The sequence below is a fragment of the Dama dama genome, chromosome 15 (genome assembly GCF_033118175.1).
Source record: "Dama dama isolate Ldn47 chromosome 15, ASM3311817v1, whole genome shotgun sequence".
NCBI lineage: Eukaryota > Metazoa > Chordata > Mammalia > Artiodactyla > Cervidae > Dama > Dama dama.
Genome location: NC_083695.1, coordinates 28,338,718 through 28,359,791, shown reverse-complemented (window position 1 = coordinate 28,359,791; position 21,074 = coordinate 28,338,718). Strand labels below are relative to the sequence as shown.

The 21,074-nt window shown below is 38.3% G+C and overlaps 2 protein-coding genes across 8 annotated transcripts in view; both read right to left on the bottom strand.

Moving 5' to 3' along the window:
- Positions 1 to 6,814, bottom strand: part of DDX50 (DExD-box helicase 50) — a 29,451-nt gene extending 22,637 nt beyond the window's left edge. The window contains exons 1-4 of one of the 5 annotated variants that reach the window (XM_061161683.1): positions 6,590 to 6,748; positions 3,365 to 3,476; positions 2,718 to 3,014; positions 315 to 390 (exon numbers count right to left, since the gene is read on the bottom strand). In XM_061161683.1, the coding sequence (XP_061017666.1) occupies positions 315 to 390; positions 2,718 to 2,906 (265 nt within the window). In that variant the 5' untranslated portion in view covers positions 2,907 to 3,014; positions 3,365 to 3,476; positions 6,590 to 6,748. The other 4 variants (XM_061161684.1, XM_061161681.1, XM_061161682.1 and 1 more) reach the window with 4 other exon arrangements.
- A 6,530-nt stretch (positions 6,815 to 13,344) lies between these two features.
- Positions 13,345 to 21,074, bottom strand: part of STOX1 (storkhead box 1) — a 65,852-nt gene continuing 58,122 nt past the window's right edge. Inside the window, exons 2-4 of one of the 3 annotated variants that reach the window (XM_061163007.1) lie at positions 19,558 to 19,710; positions 15,116 to 17,462; positions 13,345 to 13,623 (exon numbers count right to left, since the gene is read on the bottom strand). In XM_061163007.1, the coding sequence (XP_061018990.1) occupies positions 13,476 to 13,623; positions 15,116 to 17,462; positions 19,558 to 19,710 (2,648 nt within the window). In that variant the 3' untranslated portion in view covers positions 13,345 to 13,475. The remainder of the gene's footprint in view (positions 13,624 to 15,115; positions 17,463 to 19,557; positions 19,711 to 21,074) is intronic. The other 2 variants (XM_061163008.1, XM_061163009.1) reach the window with 2 other exon arrangements.

Sequence of the window (21,074 nt, the reverse complement as noted above, 5' to 3'; positions counted from 1 at the left end):
TTAAGAAAAAATACATTTATTTGAAATTAACATTTCATCAACATGTGCCTAAAGATATACCACCTAGCAACATCTACAACTATTCCTACCCCAAAGAGGAATTATTTAAAAATTGGTCTCAACTTTTAACAAATACATTTAATTCTTTGTTAAAAACTGATCAGAATACCCAAAAAATGATGTAGAAATAACTGCAATTATAAAAGCTATTTCTCTATGTTTTGTACATTTTTCTCTGGGTCAGAAAAGGTACAAGAGTTTTCTAAAATCTAGTTTTAGATTTTCAATTGCATATGCATTAAAATTCATTGTACCTTTCAGAAGCTTTATAGTCTCTTCAGAAATAGGGAAATTGGAGAAGGCTCCTTCTTTCTGTTCACGTGTTAGGGTCTGTCAAAATGAAATCAAAGTTCTAATACAGTTCATATCCAACTAGGTATTTAGAATCTTTCATGCATTTACTGCTTTCAGTTTTACTAAAGGAGCTAGCAAATCAATTTCTAGTTAGTACTTGCAAAAACTGGGTAACTTACAAGATAAATTAATGGGAAATTCTTGTAATCTCAAAAGTATCCCTTTAAACATCAAGCTTATTTAACACATTTTCCCATAAAGCATTTAAAAATTATTAACTCAGACATAAAACTTACTTTAGACATACATTTACTACATAAATCAAAATGTAATTCCACTTGACTAAGATATTACAGAAGTTATTCAATAACTCCATATTCACATATTAGATATAGGTAGTATTAATTACAAGATTAACACCAGACTATAAACCAACCTCAAAAGAAACTAAGCAATGAGGAAAGTAAATTGTTTCTAAAAGTTAAGTAAGTTGTTCTATGAATCTAAAAAGCATATTTTAGTTCACTCATACAAGGAAAAGTTCCTGTAAGCTTGAAAATTTCTCTAACATATATATATACAGGTTATACACATATATATTATAATTTAACATCTATTGAAAACTTTGTATATTAGTCAATGTATATATAAAACAAAGACAATATATCTACTTTATAAACTTTATCATTGGTTGTTTAAAGAAAGTAATTACAAAATCATACACAATAGCAATTTTCAAACCAAGAACCAGATAAAAGATATAATATCAAATGCAAATGTAATCCATTTAAGCAAACCTAAACGCTGTTATTTTTTTAAGATTAAAAGAAAAAAATTTTATTACAAAAATAATACATTTTCATTGCAGAAATTTTAGAAACTACATATTAATAGAAAGACATTTTAAAGTTATCTATAATCTGGTCAGCTAAAACCACATTTGAAACACATACTTGTCCAATCCTTACTCTATGCATATATACATTTTAAAATTAAATAAAATCATATTGCATATACTATTTTGTAATCTGCTTTTTTTTGCATTTAATAAGATAGACTGAATATCTTTTTAACATACTTATGCTCTTTAGAATCAATGCATTCTATTGCAGGAATATAGCAACATATTATTAAACTGATTTGCCTACTATCAGACATTTAAGATGTTTAAATTTTTTGCTATTATCAACATCACTGTGATAAGATACTGATTCACACAACTCGGCACACCTCATGATTATGTCTTTAGAAAGAAAACCCCTAAAAGTAGAATTCCTGAACTCTAACATAATCTAAACAAAATAATAAAGTTAAGCCTATTATAATACAGAGCAGTATAGCAGGCAAAAATCCCAACACAGCAAGATGTACATTCCACTACTGAGCAACTCAGATTTGCAGGGCCTTCTTTAGATCAACTTTCTAACAGATGTGCTTCCTGACAGATAGCAAACTCACAAACTGCAGGAGACACTGTAAAGCAAGGATTCAACATCTTCTCTCAAAGCTTCCCAAAGATAGCACATTCAGTTCAAATGTATCTAAATTAACAGCAACTATCAGATTTTTTAAATATAAAGAATACTAAATATCAAGTTATTAAGCATCTCAAAGTTTCTTCTTTCTGAAGATCTGAATGATTATTACTGACAATTTATAATACCTAGGTAAATCTATGAACTCTGCTAGAAGAAGATACAAATTGAGTAAATTCAGTGCAAGAAAATACCTACACTAACAGATAGTGATAAAAGCAGTGACCCAGGAATGAAGATTCTATACTAAGCATGTTTTCGATACCTCCCCCCAAAATTAATACCCAGGAGAACAGAGATCTTCAGATCATTTGTATATGTGTCATTTCTGCTTAAAAATAGCAAACAGCTTTAAGACTGAATTACAATAAGACCTAAAATCACTTAAAGTTGCTATTGTTACAGAAGTACAATAATAATAAGGCAAAATATACAATATCAAGACTTTATGTACCCTGTTTTCAGAAAAGTCAGAATTTAATTAATGAGTACTGGCAAGGACTGAAATAACCACAAGAATACAAGTAGGTGACCATCAATTAGCAATTTGGAAAATCTATTTAGGAACCCAATGTACAGAAAAGGTTTAAATTTGACCACCACTCCTTCTCCACCAACCTCTGCACCAAGAAAAAGGTAATATAATGAAAAAAACAAAGGACAAAAGAAAAAAGGCTCAGGTTTCAGCTCTATAGATCCCCCAGTCCAACTGAGAGTACTGGACATTAAGCAGGAAATATTATAGAATCAATTCTAATTAGTCTATAAAAATCAAATTATCCTATATTTCAAGGATAATGTCAAATGCAAAACAAAAAATATCCATACCTCTTCTAGTTTATTATCATTTGATTTATGAGTAGAACTATTTAAAGATGACACTCGCTTTGATTTTTTTTCATGTTCATCAATATCTCCATTTGATAGATCTTTTCTTCTTGGCTTATGAGATTTAGAAAATTCATCTGAAAGTCTATCACATCCTTCCTCGGTGTCACCATTTAGCTTCTCTTTCATTTTAGCTTTTTTGGGTTTGGGAGCATCCAAGTCATCTGTAACACCATTTTCTCTTGTTTCTGATTTCTCATCTGAGTCATAATGGTGCCTTGACTTCCTTCTATCACTCTGTGGAAAAACAAAGAAGCAGTGACAGGAGGGTCACAGGTCTGCTTTTAAGACTCTAGAGAAGTTAGAGTATGACTCCCCCCAACCAGCAAAGCTCAATTTATCGCAATCTTAAAAAGTTAGCTGGTAGAATTCTAGACTAGTTGCTATCCACTGTTTTCTTTCTCATCCCAACTCTTGCACTCTTAAGACTTGGCCTCTAGTCCCTCTCTAATCCCATTATAACATTTAAGGGAAACTGAAATAATTAATTCCTTTTCAGTAAAAGAATGAGAACTCAAGACTATAAATTAAAAAGCAGAAATTTCTAATATCTTCAAGAAAGAAATTAAGATTTATTGAGTACCTACCCAGCACTGTGTAAAATGTTTTCAGCTTATCTTGTTTAAATCTTCATAACAACCCTATAAGGGAAGTACAGGTCCATAATCCCTTATCCGAAATTCCGATATCCATAATGCTCTGAAAACCGAAAGTTTTTTTGTAACTTATTTGGAGACAAAACCTTATCTGACCTCAAGTCATTTTGTGGCAAAATTTGACTTCAAAAAACGTAAAACTATTTATAATCTTTATTTATTCCATTCAATATGAATATTCCTATTTAACATTAAAGTGTTTGATTATAGGTTGGGGGCCCCAAACTCTACCGAGGTGTTACCCTTTTAAAAATCCCCGGAGTTTTGAATTCCAAAACTAGCCTCAAGGATTTTGGATAAGGGATAGGGAACCTGTATTAGCTTTGCCATTTTACAGATGAGGAAACAAGTTCTCAGATATAAATAACTTTGCAAAGACCCACATATGGGATTTCCTGCCAATGAAAGTGCTATTTGACTTGAAAGCCCATGCTCTTTTCACATCATGCTTCCTCTCTAAACTCTGATAAACAGAGACCAAGGTATGTAATTTATATAAAACCATGTTTGTTAATACTTCTATGGAAGGACAACTGTATTAGTAATCCCAGAAATTTTTTTAAAGTTTTTAAAATCTGGATAACAGAAAAAAAAATTTTTTTGGCTAACAGGACTTAAAAAGGAGGAAAGGAGGTGGCTTTCTGCAACTTTAGTTTTGAAATGCCAAACTAGTAGCGAGCGTTTTAATATTGGCATACAGCAAGAAATGTTTTGGAAATTCAGCACTTCAAAATTACTTGGTCAAACATTCAAAATAAATTACATAGTAATGACTTGTCTTGTTAAAAACTACCACCACCAAAATATTTCACCATGATTTACAGTTTTTATACAGAATACTTTCATGTACAAGTTTCTCATTCATAAAATAAAAGTTGCTATGAAAAATGAGTAACATATATGAAAATGCTTTGTAAACATTAGAGCTTTACGTTAATACAAGCTATACAGTTATATGTTACATCATTTGATCTTTAGTTAACTGAACTAGCCCACATCTCATCAAACCAATAGGTTCTATAGAAAAACAAGATTATTTATAGACCCAGCCTTGGGGTTTCAATTGCTCCTGGGCCCAGCACTTCAGGGAGATGAAGCAAGGTAAAATTAGACCTGAAGGTCCAAGCCCAGCAAAATCACAAGGTGATGAAATACATTGTTCCATATCAGATCCACCGTGCTCAACATTCTCCACTTTCTTGGCTTCCAAGACACACAATATCCCCTCTTTACTCTCTTACCTCTATCTTCTTCGATGTTTCCTCTTTCTCCTTTTGTGGATGCTTAAGTCTCTGTTCTTTATGTACACTTTCATACCATTTTCATGGCTTCAACATACATTTCCAGGCTTCCTTCCTAACCTGCACCCCAATTCTGAGAACCTAAGGCCCAGCTCCGTATCTCAACATATCCAAACCCAGTTACCTTCATCTCAACACCAGACCACTATTTGAATGCTCTATTTCTATTAATTGGTACTCTAATCTGTTTCCAAATCTTTCATTATCTTTCATAACTAAAGGAAAATCAATGAGTACATCTGGAGAAACTACAATGTGAAAACTACCAATTTACAAAGATAAAGTGAAATACAAGCATGGGCAAAGATATGGTAATTTCCCTCAAGAATCTTTGGGAAATTTGGGGGAAGGATACACATAGGAAGAATAAGCTAACTTTACAAGGAAGTGCATAATAAATGCTAAACAAATTATAAGACCAGCACTGGAACAAGACTTTAAGGGGGAATGAGATTACTGTACGTGTACACTGGAATGGTTGTAACAGACACAAACTAACTTTGACATATGGACAGGATATGGATGCAAAACGAGGGACAAGTATTTTTGGAGGAGCAAAAACTAAAATAACTGCTTGATGATTTCACTTACAGGAGTTATCTAGAGTAGTCAAATGCATAGAGACAGAGAGGAGAATGGTAGATGCCAAAGGTTGGGGAGACAGGGCAACTGAGGAGGTTGATGTTTAATGGGCACAGAGCTTCAGTTTGGGAGAATGAAAAGTTTTGGAGATCAATGAAGATGATGTCTGCAAACAAATGTGACTGTACTTACTGCTACAAAACTATATACTTTAAAACAATTAGGGATTTCCCTGGTGGTCCAGTTGCTAAGACTCAATGCTCTCAACACAAAGGACCTTGGCTCAACTCCTGGTTGGGAAACTAGATCCCACATGCCAGGGCAGCCAAAAATAATTAATTAATTTTAAAAAGTAAATGTAAATCTTATGGTACGCGTATTTTGCCACAATAAAAAATAAATAAATAAATAATTGCTTGGCTGGAATGGCAAGTCTACCTTGTTGACAAGGTCAGAAGGGTAGGGTCGGCTTTCTGGAGCTATGCAGAATATTTTCATTCTTTGGTCAAGTGTCAGGCTTCAAATACTGCTTCCTTACCCTCCAAAGCACTGTTTCCTTTTCTCTAAGTCTCTTGAGAAGTGGGGCGGGAAGTCTCTGCAACTCTTCTAACAGACTCCTTGAGGGCAGGGACTTTCTTGGTGCCCAGCAGAGAGTCTGGTATAAATTAGGCTCAATAAATATTTGTGAATTGAATGAGAACACTAAGAGAAAAGACTATTAATAATAATAGTAATAACAACAAGAGTAATAATAATAACCCACATGATCTCCATCAGCCAAATCCTGGCAATGTTGGCTGTTAACACTTTTCCTCAATCCTCTACTGACCCGTTATCGAGGTCTGTAAAGCTAAGATCGCTTTCCCCAAGATTCTCGCATACAGGACAGGATGACGGAGAAGTTACACATATTCAAGGCAATCGTTTTTCTTAAATCATCTTCTAAGACGGCCAACGAGAACCAAACGACAGGCCTCGCTGCTTAAGAAGAGGAAAGAATTGACTCCGCGATGAGAACTTGAGTCTGCCCATCTCTTAGGCGCCGACGGGAAGGACTGGGGGACCACGGGAGGCTGGGCCAAAGCCCAGTGCTGCCCTTCTCCGGCTGGGGATGTGGAGGTTGGAATGGTTCCAGAGCGACCTCCCAGGAACGAGGCCGGCGCGAGGAGAGGCCCTCGGATGCTCCGGCCCGGTTGCTGACAGACCATCAGGGAGACTTCCCTCCCCGCCCAAGCCGGCACTGCCCAGGAGGCGCGGCCCATCCTCAGCGCACCTTTTGCCTCTCCTTCCTCTGGCTCTCGGTCTCCTCCAAGGGTGCCTCCAGCTCCATAATGTCCCCCCAGAGGAGTTTCCCAGGCATCATTCGCCTCCACCGCTTGCTGCCGCCTCCCCCTGGGCACGGTGGCCACAACCACCTACGGGCAGCGACAGCGTGAAAGGAAGCGGGGGCTGGACGGCCTCCCGGCCAAGGCCGTGCGTCACTTCCGGAACACGCATCGCACGGCGGGGGAAAATAATCCCGGATACTCCCAGTTTAAACTCCTTCCTTGCGACGCCGTCTCCCAGCCAATCAATGCGAAGAGTCTCGCCTGACCCACCCTTATTCTGAAATGATTGGCTTCTAGAGTAAAACCCTGGCCAATCGCCATAAAGGATACACAAACTGATTAGCATAAAATGTTCGGCATTTTTTTTTTTTCCCGCTTTCTCTCCCCCTCCCCCACTCGGAACAACTCCTCGCAGCACAGCGGAGATGATTTGGAGCTTCCCAGCGTGCAGTGCAAGCTTTGGGGAGAACCCCAACAGCGGTGGAGTGTGGCTCACAGGCGCGATTGGCTGGAAGGAGGACATGCCCGTGCGAGAGCTAAGCGAACGCCACGCGTCGCGTTGCTTTTCGCCGCCGGAAGCTGCCAGCCTCGGCCCCGCCCATTGCGGAGTGAGGCGTTAACGTCTAACGGCTACGCGCGAAGCCAGCCCCTACCGTTGGTGGGAAGGGGCGTCGTGGGGTCCCCGTAGGTGGGCTTGGAGTGAAGGCCAGGGCAGAACAAGCTTCCCGCAAGGTTTTAGTTGTGAGGTTAATCCTTTGTTCATTTTAGGGCCTTCCTACCTTACCCATTTGACATTAGAGGAAACTAACCCCCTAAGGGGCTCCCTGGTGGTTCAGTCGGTGAAGAATCCGTCTGCAATGCGGGAGACCGGGATTCGATCCCTGGGTTGGGAAGGTCCCCTGGAGGAGGGCATGGCAACCCACTCCAGTATTTTTGCTTGGAGAATACTGATGGATAGAGGAGCCTGGCGGCTGCAGTCCATGTGTCACCAATAGTGGGACACGACCAAACAATACAACCCCCTAAGAGGGATTAATTTGGCTTAAGTCACACTATCAGTGGCACAGTGAGGACTAGAGAGCTTATCTCCTGAATCCCAGATCTTTGCTTTCTCTGCCACACCAATCTGAAAGCTTTGAGTTTACCAAAACGTTTTGGGAAAGATGTTCCCATGAAACAGAATGAATAATAGGGAAAATCTGGAGAAATCTAGGAAAGAAACAAGCCTAAAATGTCTTCCACAGTTTATTTGCAATGGATAAAAGGATTTTACTTATGGGGAGTAACTGACCGTGAGTTACAACCTTGAACAAAAGTGGAAACCTTTTGATAATACAAAGGGCTAACTCTTTGGTATATACCTTTTCTTAGATCACTGGTGCTAGCTTGTTTTTTACTTTCTATCTCTTCATGAGCTTATCAACCTAGCTACTCTTGAGTGGAGAAAAAACAAATTGAGATGTAGGTGGAGGGGCACTCACAAACCTTTTGACAATGTCTAGCACACCAGCTTTTTAACATGAGTATCAAATTTAAGTCTTTGCAACATTTCAATTTGCTACATTTCGGCGAAGAGTTGGACAAGACTGAGCATCTGAACTGAACTGACACGTCCTAGAGTTTGATTATTCGTCCTGAATAGCTGAAACCCCAAAGATAAATCTGTGATTGCTACAGGTCTTCTGTATAATTATGGGTTGGCCTGAAATCAGGGGCTATATGTTTATCTGAAGTGACCTTATGGATTCAGTAATGTGAACTGAACAACCAATGGGTTATTCAGTTGATGGTGAAAAAATGCTTCTCTCTCCCTAAATTATAATAGCTATGCATCTCTGGTGCTTTTCTAAAACCTTTATGTCCCACTCTCACACCCACTCCCAGATCTACCACTGTGAAGTCTTTGTAGCCCTACAACAAGGTGTGATGTGCATAGAAACACAGGAGTGGATGTGACTAAGAATGTCACATGTACAAAATTGGGATAACCCTAGGAATAGCTGTTACTATGTTATGGTTGAAAATCAAATACAGATAAAGTAAGTCTTTAGCACCTCAGCTATTATTGGCATTCATTGTTATGTTGGAGGTCATACAACAGGTCTGAAAAAGGACTAGACTGTTCGAGACTCCCTAAGCAAGAGACTAATAAGTATATTAGTATTTTTTAGAATGACCTTCTATGATTTGGGACACTTTACAAACCCTACCATTCTAAGCACTAAACTCATTGAATCAAAACTCTGACTGCTGTCTATGTCAGGTAGAGAGGGCAACTGTGGGGAAATTAAACTGAGTCATAAATAACTTGACCAAAGTGTGGCTTAGCTGAAAAAAATTGGAGTACCACTACATATGTGTTCTCAGTGGGCATCAAACGAAAATGTTAGGAATGGAGATGACGGAATGGATAATTCTTTTTTTCATATTTGGTCCCTGTAAGTCTCAAAAGATTTATACAGATGATGAAATTTATTGGGGGGAACACAAAGGGGGTAGAATGAATAAAATGTACAAGTAACTCAAAACGTAGTATTACTAGAACATCTTTGTTTTCCAAATATTTTGCCAGAGTTCCTGATACAATTTCTCAAAATTTGAGAGTTGGAGTGCCTCATCTGTTGCTCTGTTGTAACATTCCATAAGATTTTCCTTGCCTTGGTTTTGGCTCATTAAACTCTATAAAAACAAGATGTTTATAAACTTGCCTCTCTCTCTGGTCTTTCTCAAACCTTAGTGGGCTAGATTTTTATTTTTATTTCATAGTTAGAAAGTAGAGGGTAAAAAGAACCATTTGCCATCTTCATGTCAAGATTATGTGAGAATTGAACCACCATTTTAAAATGTTAGGACATGGAAATAGTTTAAGGGGCAGCTACAAATGGATCAAGAGATGTTGAAGGCAGAGGTTGAGGAGAGTACTAAGAAGTAAGAATATGAAAGAGGGAAGAACAGAAAAGGTGGTTTCTACCATTGCTAGCCACATGACCTTGGCCAACTGTAAAACCTGATTTTTTGTTAGTAAAGTAGGGGCAAAATGCCTTTCCTGCTGATAGTGCAAGGAATTGGGGGGATCCCCTGATATAACAATACAACAGAGATGATGTACAGAGGTACTTCTATTTCTTTTAGCTTCAGGTTTTGACATTGTTGGCAAGGAGACAGCTTTGAACATATTTATTTAGCACATGTATACTTATATATGTATCTAGCTCATAATTCAAATTATTTGGGAAAGCTTTTTAAAGGTTTAACCTATGGAAGAAGGTCTGTTTCTTTAGTCAATTACTTTGTAGAAGCTTTGAATCAAACTTTCAATCAAACTGAGTAGTCACTCAGTTTCTTCAGAAGAGGGCACCATTCCCCAAGAAATGGAATAGCTACTGCTAACCCACTGCAATGCCAGAGACCACGGTTCAGTTCCTGGGTCGGGAAGATCAGCTGGAGAAGGGATAGACTACCCACTCCAGTATTCTTGGGCTTCCCTAGTGGCTCAGCTGGTAAAGAATCCATCTGTGATGCGGGGAGACCTGGGTTCAATCCCTGGGTTGGGAAGATCCCCTGGAGAAGGGAATGGTTACCCACTCCAGTATCCTGGCCTGGAGAGTCCTGTGGACTGGATAGGCCATGCGGTCACAAAGCACAGCTGTGACTTTCACCTTCACCACTGAAAAGGGAACACATTTCTAAGATTTCAAGCGAGACAAGGATCTGTAGAGGTCAGCAAGATGGTCATGAGTTTCTTTTTGATGTATCCTTGGGCCATTCTTGTTTCATGACTCTCATGTCTCACCCACACTCCTTTTAGGCATTAGTCTGTCTTCCCCCTTCCTGAAAAGCTTTCTCAGGTAACTGTAGGATGGATTCTCAAAATACAGTTGATCCCAGTTTTTTCCCTGCTACTGCTGTTTCTACTCTTCCTCATGGAGCTGACACTGTGAAATATTCTGTCTGCTAAGCTGCATTTAGTAATAATTGATTCATGATTATTCTAATATAAGAATAAGATACAAATGAAGCTTAACAATGTCACACCAGCATGTGATAGGGTTGCATTACTGAGCAGGTATAATTTTAGCCACTGGCAAAGAAACTGATATTTCAGTTAGCAAGGAGTTAGGCAAAGGGTATGTATGGTTCCTGTTAGGATTATTTAAATATTGAAAATTGTTTACAGAAGCCAGCTACTCTGAGGATTCCAAGGGATCTGAGATCCCAGATGAAAGAGGAGGAAGAACATGATCTCACATATGACAAGCCACAATAAGCCCATGCTTTGCATGTTTTATTCCTATGTATAGCATAAGGAATTAACTGAAAACTTGTTAGCCACAAGCATAATACCATATTCCCCCAAGAATATCTGGATTTTGCTTAATGATACTTTTCTATAATCTTAAAGGACTGAATCTCTAAATGGAGGATTTCCAGACAGCCTTACAAAAACAAGAGACCTCCATAGTAGGCCATGTAAGGATGAGTTTTGTGAATAAATGTACAAAAATGCACACATATATTTGTAACAATATTAGGTGCCTCCTGCTTTGGGCACTTTAAATAGATTCTTCTCGAATCTTACAATTCTTATAAGGTATATATCATTACTATCTTCCTTTACAGATGAGAAAAAATGAATTAGAGAAGCTTGGTAACTTTGTCCATCAGACAGCTATGAAGGATTGGAATTACAGTTTAAACTTATCTGACTCCTAAACTCAGGTCACCAATGCTGTTTCAAGAGAACAGTTTTCTCTCAGCAAACAGAAGTGGGAAAGAAAATCATTAAGCAAAATTTCCACACACAAAAATTAATAGTGGGAAAAGAATTCAAGTCACCCATTGTAGAGAATAATCTCCCAAACAAGAATTTAAGAACATATACACTCGTCTTTAGTATCTGTGGTCATATGTTGTGTTTTACAGAAGGGAGGTTTACTGGTTTCATAATGGGCTTCATTTAATACATTTAGAGAGTATCAAATGTATCTGACAAAACTAGATAGATTTCATTGGTCCCTAGATGTGGCCAGAGTCACAAAAGACTTTGGATCCCCCACTGTATTAAGAAAATTGTCCAGGTCCAAGATCACAGAAGAGTAGTTGGTACTCCTTTTACCAAGGATTGGTAGGGAAAGTGCAGACATGGAGACCTGGATGCAGTACTTGGGAATTTTGAGTGAGTTCAATATTTCACAAGATCTTCAGTGAATCTTTTTTCCCCTTTTTAAAAAAACTGGATATATTTTTATATAATCCACGCTACTGTTGGAAAGAATCTTCAAAATCGTCTAGTTCTATCATACTTTTAAGAAAAGTACTGGAAATACCTCTACAACATACCCATCAAGGGATCATGAAGCCTCTGCTTGAATGTCCTAAAGAGTGGGAAGTCCATTTGTTTACAGAGTTGCCTACTTCATCTTCAGATAGTTTTATTTAATAAGTTCCTCATAATGAGCTGAGTTTTTTTTCTCTTAACTTCCATTCACTGGTGCTGACTCCAAGCTGGAGTAAGACCCCCTAAATCTTTGCCTCTCCCACAGGGCTTTTCTATCCAGATAACCTTTGGTACTTTGCCCAGGGTTTTTTAATATCCCAGTGACCACAGTTAATCTTGGAATGCCATGGTAGATTGGTCAGAGCCACGAAAACCAACTGTCAGGAGTGAGTGGTCCAACCACAGTGAAACAGGGGCACATCTGATCTCAGGTCTTCTGCACTCTCACAGGGCCTGGAGGCAGCTCGCCATAGTGCTGAGCTTCATCATTCTGGCCTTCACTGTTACCTGGATGGTGAGAGCTGGAAAGTATTCTCTATTCAATCATCCTTGAGCTCTAAGGCTTTTGATAATCTTTAGAAACCTCTTAGAAGAAACATCCCCTCACCTGTAAGTCAGTATTACTACCTACCAAACATGCTGAAACCAGTCTTGACTGCTCCATGTGTTTCCTAAACCCAAAAGAACTGACCTTCTACTACTTGGTCTGAAAAGACCTGACAGAAAAAATTCTGGCGAGGCTATGTAGGTCTTATATGATGAACAAAAAAGATATCAGCCATCTTCCATCTTTTCTCTAAATCTCTTAATTTAGAACCTCCCTTTTACTCACAAGCCATCCTGCTTCCCTTCTATCTCCACCACTGAGAACATCCTGACTTCTCAAAGCCATTTTATGGAGAGCCTCAAACATGGGGAGAAGCCAGAGAAACAGTTGAGCCATATGCCTGCTGCCACAGGTATTTTGGATATTGTCATTCAGTTACAGTGTAGAGCCATTTCCTCATGTTAAAGCTGGTCACAAAGAATATCCTTGGCAGCAATGATTGGATAGAAGGAATTCTTGTTGCAAAGTACCAGTACCCAGTACATCTATATAAATTCTTTCTTATGATAAAAGACTTTAGTTGCAAACAAAGTATCTATGCACCGGAAACACTATTTTCTAGAGTTAAGTGTTGAAATCTGGTGAGATCCGCTTACCGTAAATACTCAGCATTGATATGAGTACAGAAATTCACTACTGGGTAGTAAATTAGCATCTTATGTATTTGAAAAACTAATAAATGTCTGTCTGATAGTCAAGTTAATTACATTTAATTAGGAGAGCAATTATTCCATGTTTTTTATTATAAACTATGTCCCCAATAAATTTATAATAAGCTTCAAAAAAATCAATGTCAAAAAAGGAAAAAAGCCAGCTAACTACAACAAAATATGTAATGGGATTAATAACATATATGTTTGGCTTTAGAGAATTCTTATACACTCAATTGATTAAAACACTATATATTAATGCTGTACATTTTTATGAGTTTCAAAAACAATAAGAATTAAACATTTATCACTGGAGTTAGTTGTAGTAAGGAACTGGATGTAAGTGTTTGACTGCTCTTTGTGCCTTCAAAGTTCTGCAGTAAATTTTGTCTTCTTTTTAGTCCATCCAAAATGACTGAATTATTAGATGCCAGACTCTGTGTCCTAGAGATATTAAAAATAACAGAATTATTGCCTTTAAAAGGATTTCTAACCAAGGCATTATATCTTCATTTATTACTCTTTGAAGCAGTACATTTACTAACAGGAACTAACTTATCAAGTAAGTTAACCTTTAAAACTCTAAAGTGCTCTTTACATTTTAAAGGATTTCCAAAAGCAATTCAATTATTTGACAGCTGCTTTCTAAGAAGTTCACATTTTCTAAACATCTGTTCTTAGACCTAGTATCAAGTATATTCTAGTCAGAAATAGTAAGTTCCCTGAAAAACTCTTTATAACTGCAGTGACCAATATCTTCTTGTGTAATTTGTTTCTTTTTTGAAAAGTCATATGGTAGAGAAAAGCCAACTATAATATTTTTCATATTGACAATGATTCTCTCCTAAGAGCTGTATGCTATGTTAGTCCCTTATTCAACATACCTCCCTTGCTTTAGCCAACTCACATTATTGGTTTGGCATTTTGCTTTTGACAGTCCCTTCTCCCACCTTGCCTCTTCTCCCTCTCTTGTCTATTACATCGAGATATCTCAAAAATGTATCTTTCCCACACATCACTCTTAATTCCACATCTCTTTGGCAGTTATGAAGAGTTTGCACTTTGGTGTTTGTTCATTTGTTGGCCTTTTCGACTAAGTTGTAAGCTTCCTACAGGCAGCAACAACATCTTGTTCATCTTTGTCTCCCTAATCCTCATAACAATTATAGCACACAGTTGATGTCCAAATGTTATTTCCCCTCTCTTTTTCTATAAGTGTCTTTAATGATTATAGTTTTAATAAGTCTTTCCAGAAAACCACATTATAAGCAGATCAATACGTTCAGACAGAAGTGTTATAAATACACCAAATATAAAAAGGATCTTTAAAATATCTAGATGTTAGAGTGATTACGGGTGTCTTTTAAAAATAATTTCAGGGACTTCCCTGGAGGTCTATTCCTAGTTCAATGCTGGTTCAGTTTCTGGTCAGAGAGCTTAGATCCCACATTCTCCATGACAAGGCCACAAAGAAAGAAAAAAAATACTTTTCAGTATTTCTCAAATATTCTATTATGACCAAATTATATTTATACTCTGAGCAATGTTATTTAAACAAATTGGTTTGGAAAAGATTAGTGGAAAATAGCTACATCTCTATCTCATATTGTATAGAACCAGGAATGTAAGTGAAAATTTTCAACCAAGTACTTCAGGAAGTGCTTGGTTTATGGTAGTTCCTTCCTATCTTTAGAAATAACTCAAGATTTTAGTAGTGGAACAGTGGAACAGTCAAATCTTGGTTCAGATTAAAAATGAATTCTATCCTATTGTGTAAGAGTTTCATTATAACTTCATATAATTGATTCAGTAAAGGCTGGCAGAACTGCATTATTATAAAAAGTTTATGCAGGAGTGTCCCACTAGATAACTCAATATGCCCTTGATTTTAATAATTCCTGTGGTTTAGTGGCTAGTCACTTATATGTGCACTTACCGTGGAGAATCTATTCCACTATCTCCTGTCAGGCTCTGATTTTCTGTTCCTTCCAAGTGACTGTGTTCAGGTTGGACATCCTGAGCCAACGCTGGCATATGTGAAGTGTTGAAGAGTTCCAACTTGTGTGTGAACTGTTTTCTCATTTCCTGACTCTGAGCACTTTGACTCCAGCTAACTGGTTTCTTTCCTGTGTCATCAACGGAGCCTTGTAGGGCTTCGGCCTCAGAAGTGGCTTTCCCTGTGCTGTAGTAATCAAATATACTTCCATCGTCAGGCGCTGAGGCCTGTACACATTCAGCTACACTGTGTTCCTCCTCATAGTTAAAACCAGACTGGATTCCTAAATTGAAGATATAGTTTTCAGCAGAAAGGTTGGGTTTTTGGCTTTCACTGGGGTAAGTGAGCGTGTAATGTTCATTTCCTTTAAGCACCTGAGGCTCAAACCTCTGTATGTTGCTGTCATACTCAGTCAGAGACCTTCCAGTCACCTTCTGTTTTCCTAAGTGATTCCACTTGTTTCCCTCTGGAAAGGAAAACTGAATGTGGTCAGGCAGCATTTGAATTAAGTCATCATTCTCAGAAAAGTCATCCTCATCCAGATAGAGTGAACTGCAGGCCCCATCTTCATCTTCCACTTCATTCTGATACAAGGCCTGGTCATCATCAGAAAGCCCTTCATTTTCTAGACACACAGTCTGTGCTTCTTGGACACATGCCTTTCCCATCAGAGTTTCTTTAGAGTCTCGGTCTTGTCTCTCAGTTTGCCTCAAATGTTTTGCACCAATTGGGTAATCCAAAAGACCAAGATTTTGGAACTGGTATATTGTATTGTCAACTAATCTACAAGCAGAGGATGCTTGGTCTAAAGAAGAGGACCTTCCAGATTGCAGGACAGGCTGTGTTTCTTCTGTCTCTTCTAAAGTGTCAAAATGAGAATAACTCTTCCTTGAGACTTCAGGGATTGCCTCATTTTCTCCGCCATACACATCGCATCTCAACATGCTTTCCCTGAAGGAACAGCATTTACTACCATTTTGTAAAACATTACATTGAGAGTAATTTAAGAGGTGGTCTCTAAAATCAGCACTGATAGATTTGACAGTAGAGTGATTCACATAAGTGGATTCTTCTCTCAGTATATCATTACACTGTTCACCATATAGCTGTTTGGCTTCAGTCTCAAAGATTCTTGAGGAAACCAAAGACCTTGACCTTTCGAAAGGCTTTCCCTTTGGTCCAGTCTGACTGGGTTCCAAGTCACTGGTCTTCTGGATGCTGTGCGCTTTGGTTATTGGGCTCCCTCGGGGAGCCAAACCCTGGAAAGGATTACTGATTCGCTTTTTGTAAATCAAATGGGGACCCAGTGCTGATGGATTCTCACCAAGTGGTTTCTGAAGTACTGCTTCATTCGGGCTTTTAATACTGGAGGTAGGCTGTGTAGCAGGGAGCTTGGGGTGTTTCTCCAGTCTAACATTTCCCGGCTGAGGCCCACTTCCCTGACCCCTGGCTTTGTGTCTGTCCCTATGCGAATGGCCCTGCCTTCGAGGTTTTACAGACCAGCCCTGTCTTTTCTTAACTCCCACTTTTGAAGAATACTTATGTCTCAGTGTCGGCATATCAGTGGATGTACCCTGGCTATTATTTTTTTTTTGTTCTTCATACTTTTGCATTAGGACAGTATGTCTGATTAAGTTGTCAACAGTTAGAATGGGATTAATTCGTTTGATTATCTCATGTTCAATGTCTCGAGGGATATTGTCCATGTTATCTTCATCTCGGACGGGCCATTCTTCTGGTGGGAACTGGGCAGAGAAACTGCTGTGTTCTATTCTGGACTTCTCCTTTCTGGATGTGTTGCGCCGGAAGAGGTTAAAGCCAAACTTCTTGGCTTTTTCTCTGTCTTTTGTGTGTGGTAAAGGTTTGATACTCTCACAGACGTGACTCTCCTCAGACACTGAAACTGCTTGATTGTGTGCCAAAGATTTGGATTCCACAAGACCTTTCTGCCCTTTGCTAGTTATTTCTGCAGCAGCTGGTGATTCCTGTACATCCTGAGTGCATACATCATGGAAACACCGGCAGGAGTGACAATGGGAAATGAGGGCTGCATTTTCTTTGGCTAACTCTGCACAGCTGTCCACGTTCACCAGATATGTAATGGAAGTTGGCATCTGGGAATTTTCATCTGACAGAACTCTCTTGTTTTCTTGGGGGGTTGTACTTGTGATGAAGTAAGTCTGAGGAGTAACTGTGAAGTATCCTTCTCCAGTATGATAAATCTTCCTTTCTTTAATGAGAGTTCCCAGAGTGGTATAAAGAATATCTCGAGATGGAATTGCAATGCCTAAAACAAACAAGAATTTTTACCCTGATAGATTCTGAATAAGAAATATTTTTAATGAGTGAACCAATTAATATATGTAATTAAAATGTCAAAAAAGCATTAAAAATAATGAGAGTTCAACTGAATAATAGGAATATAAGTTGGTCTACACAAAGATATATGGGTAGGTTACCAGCTAAGTAGAGGGAAAAAAGTGAGTTCACTCAAACACAAACCCCAAGTTAAACGATCTCATTACAAACTTAAATTTTGATTAAGGAAAGCCTTCTTGAGAGCAAACATAGAAGTTTTTTGAAAACCACGGTCTCATAGCTTAAATCTTAGTAAGAATCCAAAGAAAAAATGAAAATCAGTCTGTGCTTGGGTAAGGGCAAACCACCTAACACCTGGATTATGGCAGTTTTTCAGATAAGGAAGGTAACAATTTTAAAGAAATTCTCTTTCTAAATAGCAGGATTCAAAATTATATTTAGATTGTGAAAACAATGTTTAAAAGTGTAACACTAGAAGAAAATACATCAGTATGTTAATATTGGTTTCCTTGGAGTGTATGCTCAGTCCCTCAGTCATGTCTGACTCCTTATGACCCTAGGACTATGGCCTGGCAGACCCCTCTGTATATGGGACTATCCAGGCAAGAATACTGGAATGGATTGCCATGCCCTCTTTCTCCAGGTGGTCTTCCCAACCCAGGGACCAAACCCACATCTCTTATGTCTCCTGTATTGGCAGGAGAATTCTTTACTACTTACTAGCACCACCTGGGAAGCCCTTTGTTTGAGCAGTGTTACTATAAATGATTACCTTTCTATATTTTCTGGACTTTTCTACAATATGCATATTTTATAATGGAAAAATAAAAAATACTCTTGTGTAACCATACATTTGGGATATCATGCAGCTGTGAAAAGAATGAGATTGATATATGCTTCAACAGAAAGACATCAAAAATCTGTCTTTAACTTTAAAAAGGAAAGATGTACAAAGAATATGTATATGTGCATGCTCAGTGGCTCAGTGGTGTCCAATTCTTGGTGAACCCATGGACTGTAGCCCACCAGGTTCCTCTGTCCATGGGATTTTCCAGGCAAGAATACTGGAGTGGGTTGCCATTTCCTACTCCAGGGGATCTTCCCAGCCTCAGGGATTGAATCCCACATCTTGCATCTCCTGGGTTGGCCCGCAGATTCTTTACCACTGTGCTACCTGGGAAGCCCAGAAAGAAAGTATACAATGATCCAATTTGTTGCTTTAAAAGGATACATATATTCAAATACAATGTATGAATAGTCCATGAGAAACTATAAACAATAGAAGTTGTCACCAATGGGAAGTGGCAATTTAAGAATAGGCAGGGATCTCTGTGGTAGATATTAAGACTACAATTCCACTGCAAGGGGCATAGGTTCAATCCCTGGTTGAGGAACTAAAATCCCATATACTGCAGAGCACAGTAAAAAAAAAAAAAAAAAAATAGGAGGCATGGGGAGAAGATGAATATTTCATTTTTTTGCTTTGCCCTCCTTTCTACAGAGTCTGACTTAATTAAACTACTACCATAAACATTATTTTTGAAAAAGTTCATCCGGAAGATAAAAAAATACTCATAAATTTGCTGATGCAGATCTTTTTCTGACAGGGCTCTAATATAAGTTTCTGTAATAGAAAAGAAAATGGGAATTCCCTGTTGGTACAGTGGATAAGAATCCGTATTCTGATGAAGGAGACACAGGTTCAATCCCTGGCCCAGGAAGAGTCCACGTGCCTTGGAGCAACTAAGCCTGTGAGTGGCAACTACTTGAGCCCATGTGCTGCAACTACTGAAGCCGGGGCACCTGGAGCCTGTGCTGTGAAGCAAGAGAAGCCATCAAAATTAGAAGCCCACACACCATAATGAAGAGTAGAAGCCTCTGTTTTCTGCAACTAGAGAAAGCCCAAGCATAGCAACAAAGACTCAGCACAGCCAAAAATTAATTTAAAAAAAAATCCTTAAAAGAAAAAAATTGTATATTGCCCAGTTTATGTGTTTAAGATGACTTATAAATAGAAAACAAACACATGCGATGAACTAATAGAGAAAAACTTCTTACTCTACCTGGGTAATGTTTCATCAAATGTTCCAACAGTGATTCTTGTGTTACTACAATCTGATTAGCATTCATATCAGATATAGCACAGCAGAGAACTTCAGCCAAAGGTATAAACTGAGATTGAGCTATTGGATTCATTTGTACTGGAAAGACATCACCTAAATTGGAGATTGGAAAAAAAAAAAGTGATAAATTTGATACAGCATATAAAATATTTGAAATTAGTTAAGAATAAAGACTGAATATCAGGTGGAACTGCTATTCTTTCATCAGTCTTTACTCAGTCTGTTAACATTATATACACAATGATAAAAACCACAGAAAAAAATGGCTTACTTTAAGATCTCTACTTTTAAGAAGTCTGTGATATTTGTCACTACTTTATAAGCAAGAGATAATAAGTTTCCATAAGAAAGCTCAAAGTGCTACTGGAGTTCAGGTCAGACAATGCTTATATGGCAATTCACATCTTTCAAAGCATTTTTTCATATTAGCTACCAGAGATAAGCACAGATGGAAGTATTTCTTTATTTAATATATATATAGCCATAAAAAGCTCAGTAATTGTGCCAGTCGTTGTTGTTGTTCAGTCACCAAGTTGTGTCTGACTCTTTGGGACCCCATGAACTGCAGCACACCAGGCTTCCCTGTCCTGCACTATCTACCAGAGTTTGCTCAAACTCATGTCCATTGACTAGGTGGACATGACATCCAACCATCTCATCCTCTGTTGCCTCTTTCTCCTTCTGCACTCAATCTTTCCCAGCAATCAGGGTTTTTCCAGTGAGGCAGCTCTTTGCATCAAGTGGCCAAAGTATTGGAGCTTCAGCTTCAGCACCAGTCCTTCCAATGAATATTCAGGGTTGATTTCCTTTAAGGTTGACAGATTTGATCTCCTTGCTGTCCAAAGAACACTCAAGAGTCTTCTCTAGTACCACAATTTGAAAGCATCAAATTATTCAGTGCTCACTCAGCCTTCTTTATGATCCAACTCTCATATCCGTAAATGTCTCCTGGAAAAACCATAGCTTTGACTAGATGGACCTTTGTCAGCAAAGTGATGTCTCTGTTTTTTAATACACTGTCTAGGTTTGTCATGGCTTTCCTTCCAAAGAGCAAGTATCTTTTAATTTCATGGCTGCAGTCACCATCTGCAGCCCAAGAAAATAGTCTTTCACTGTTTCCATTGTTTCCCTCATCTATTTGCCATGAAGTGATGGGACTGGATGCCATGATCTTAGTTTTTTGAATGTTGAGTTTTAAGCCAGCTTTTTCACCCTCCTCTTTCACCTTCATCAAGAGGCTCTTTAGTTCCTCTTCACTTTTTGCCATTAGGGTGGTCATCTGCATATCTGAGGTTGTTATTTCTCCTAGCAATCTTTATTCCAGCTTGTGATTCATCCAGCCCAGTATTTTGCATGATGTATTCTGTATAAAGGTTAAATAAGCAGGGTGACAATATACAGCCTTGACATACTCAATTCCCAATTTTGAACCAGTCTGTTGTTCCATGTCTGGTTCT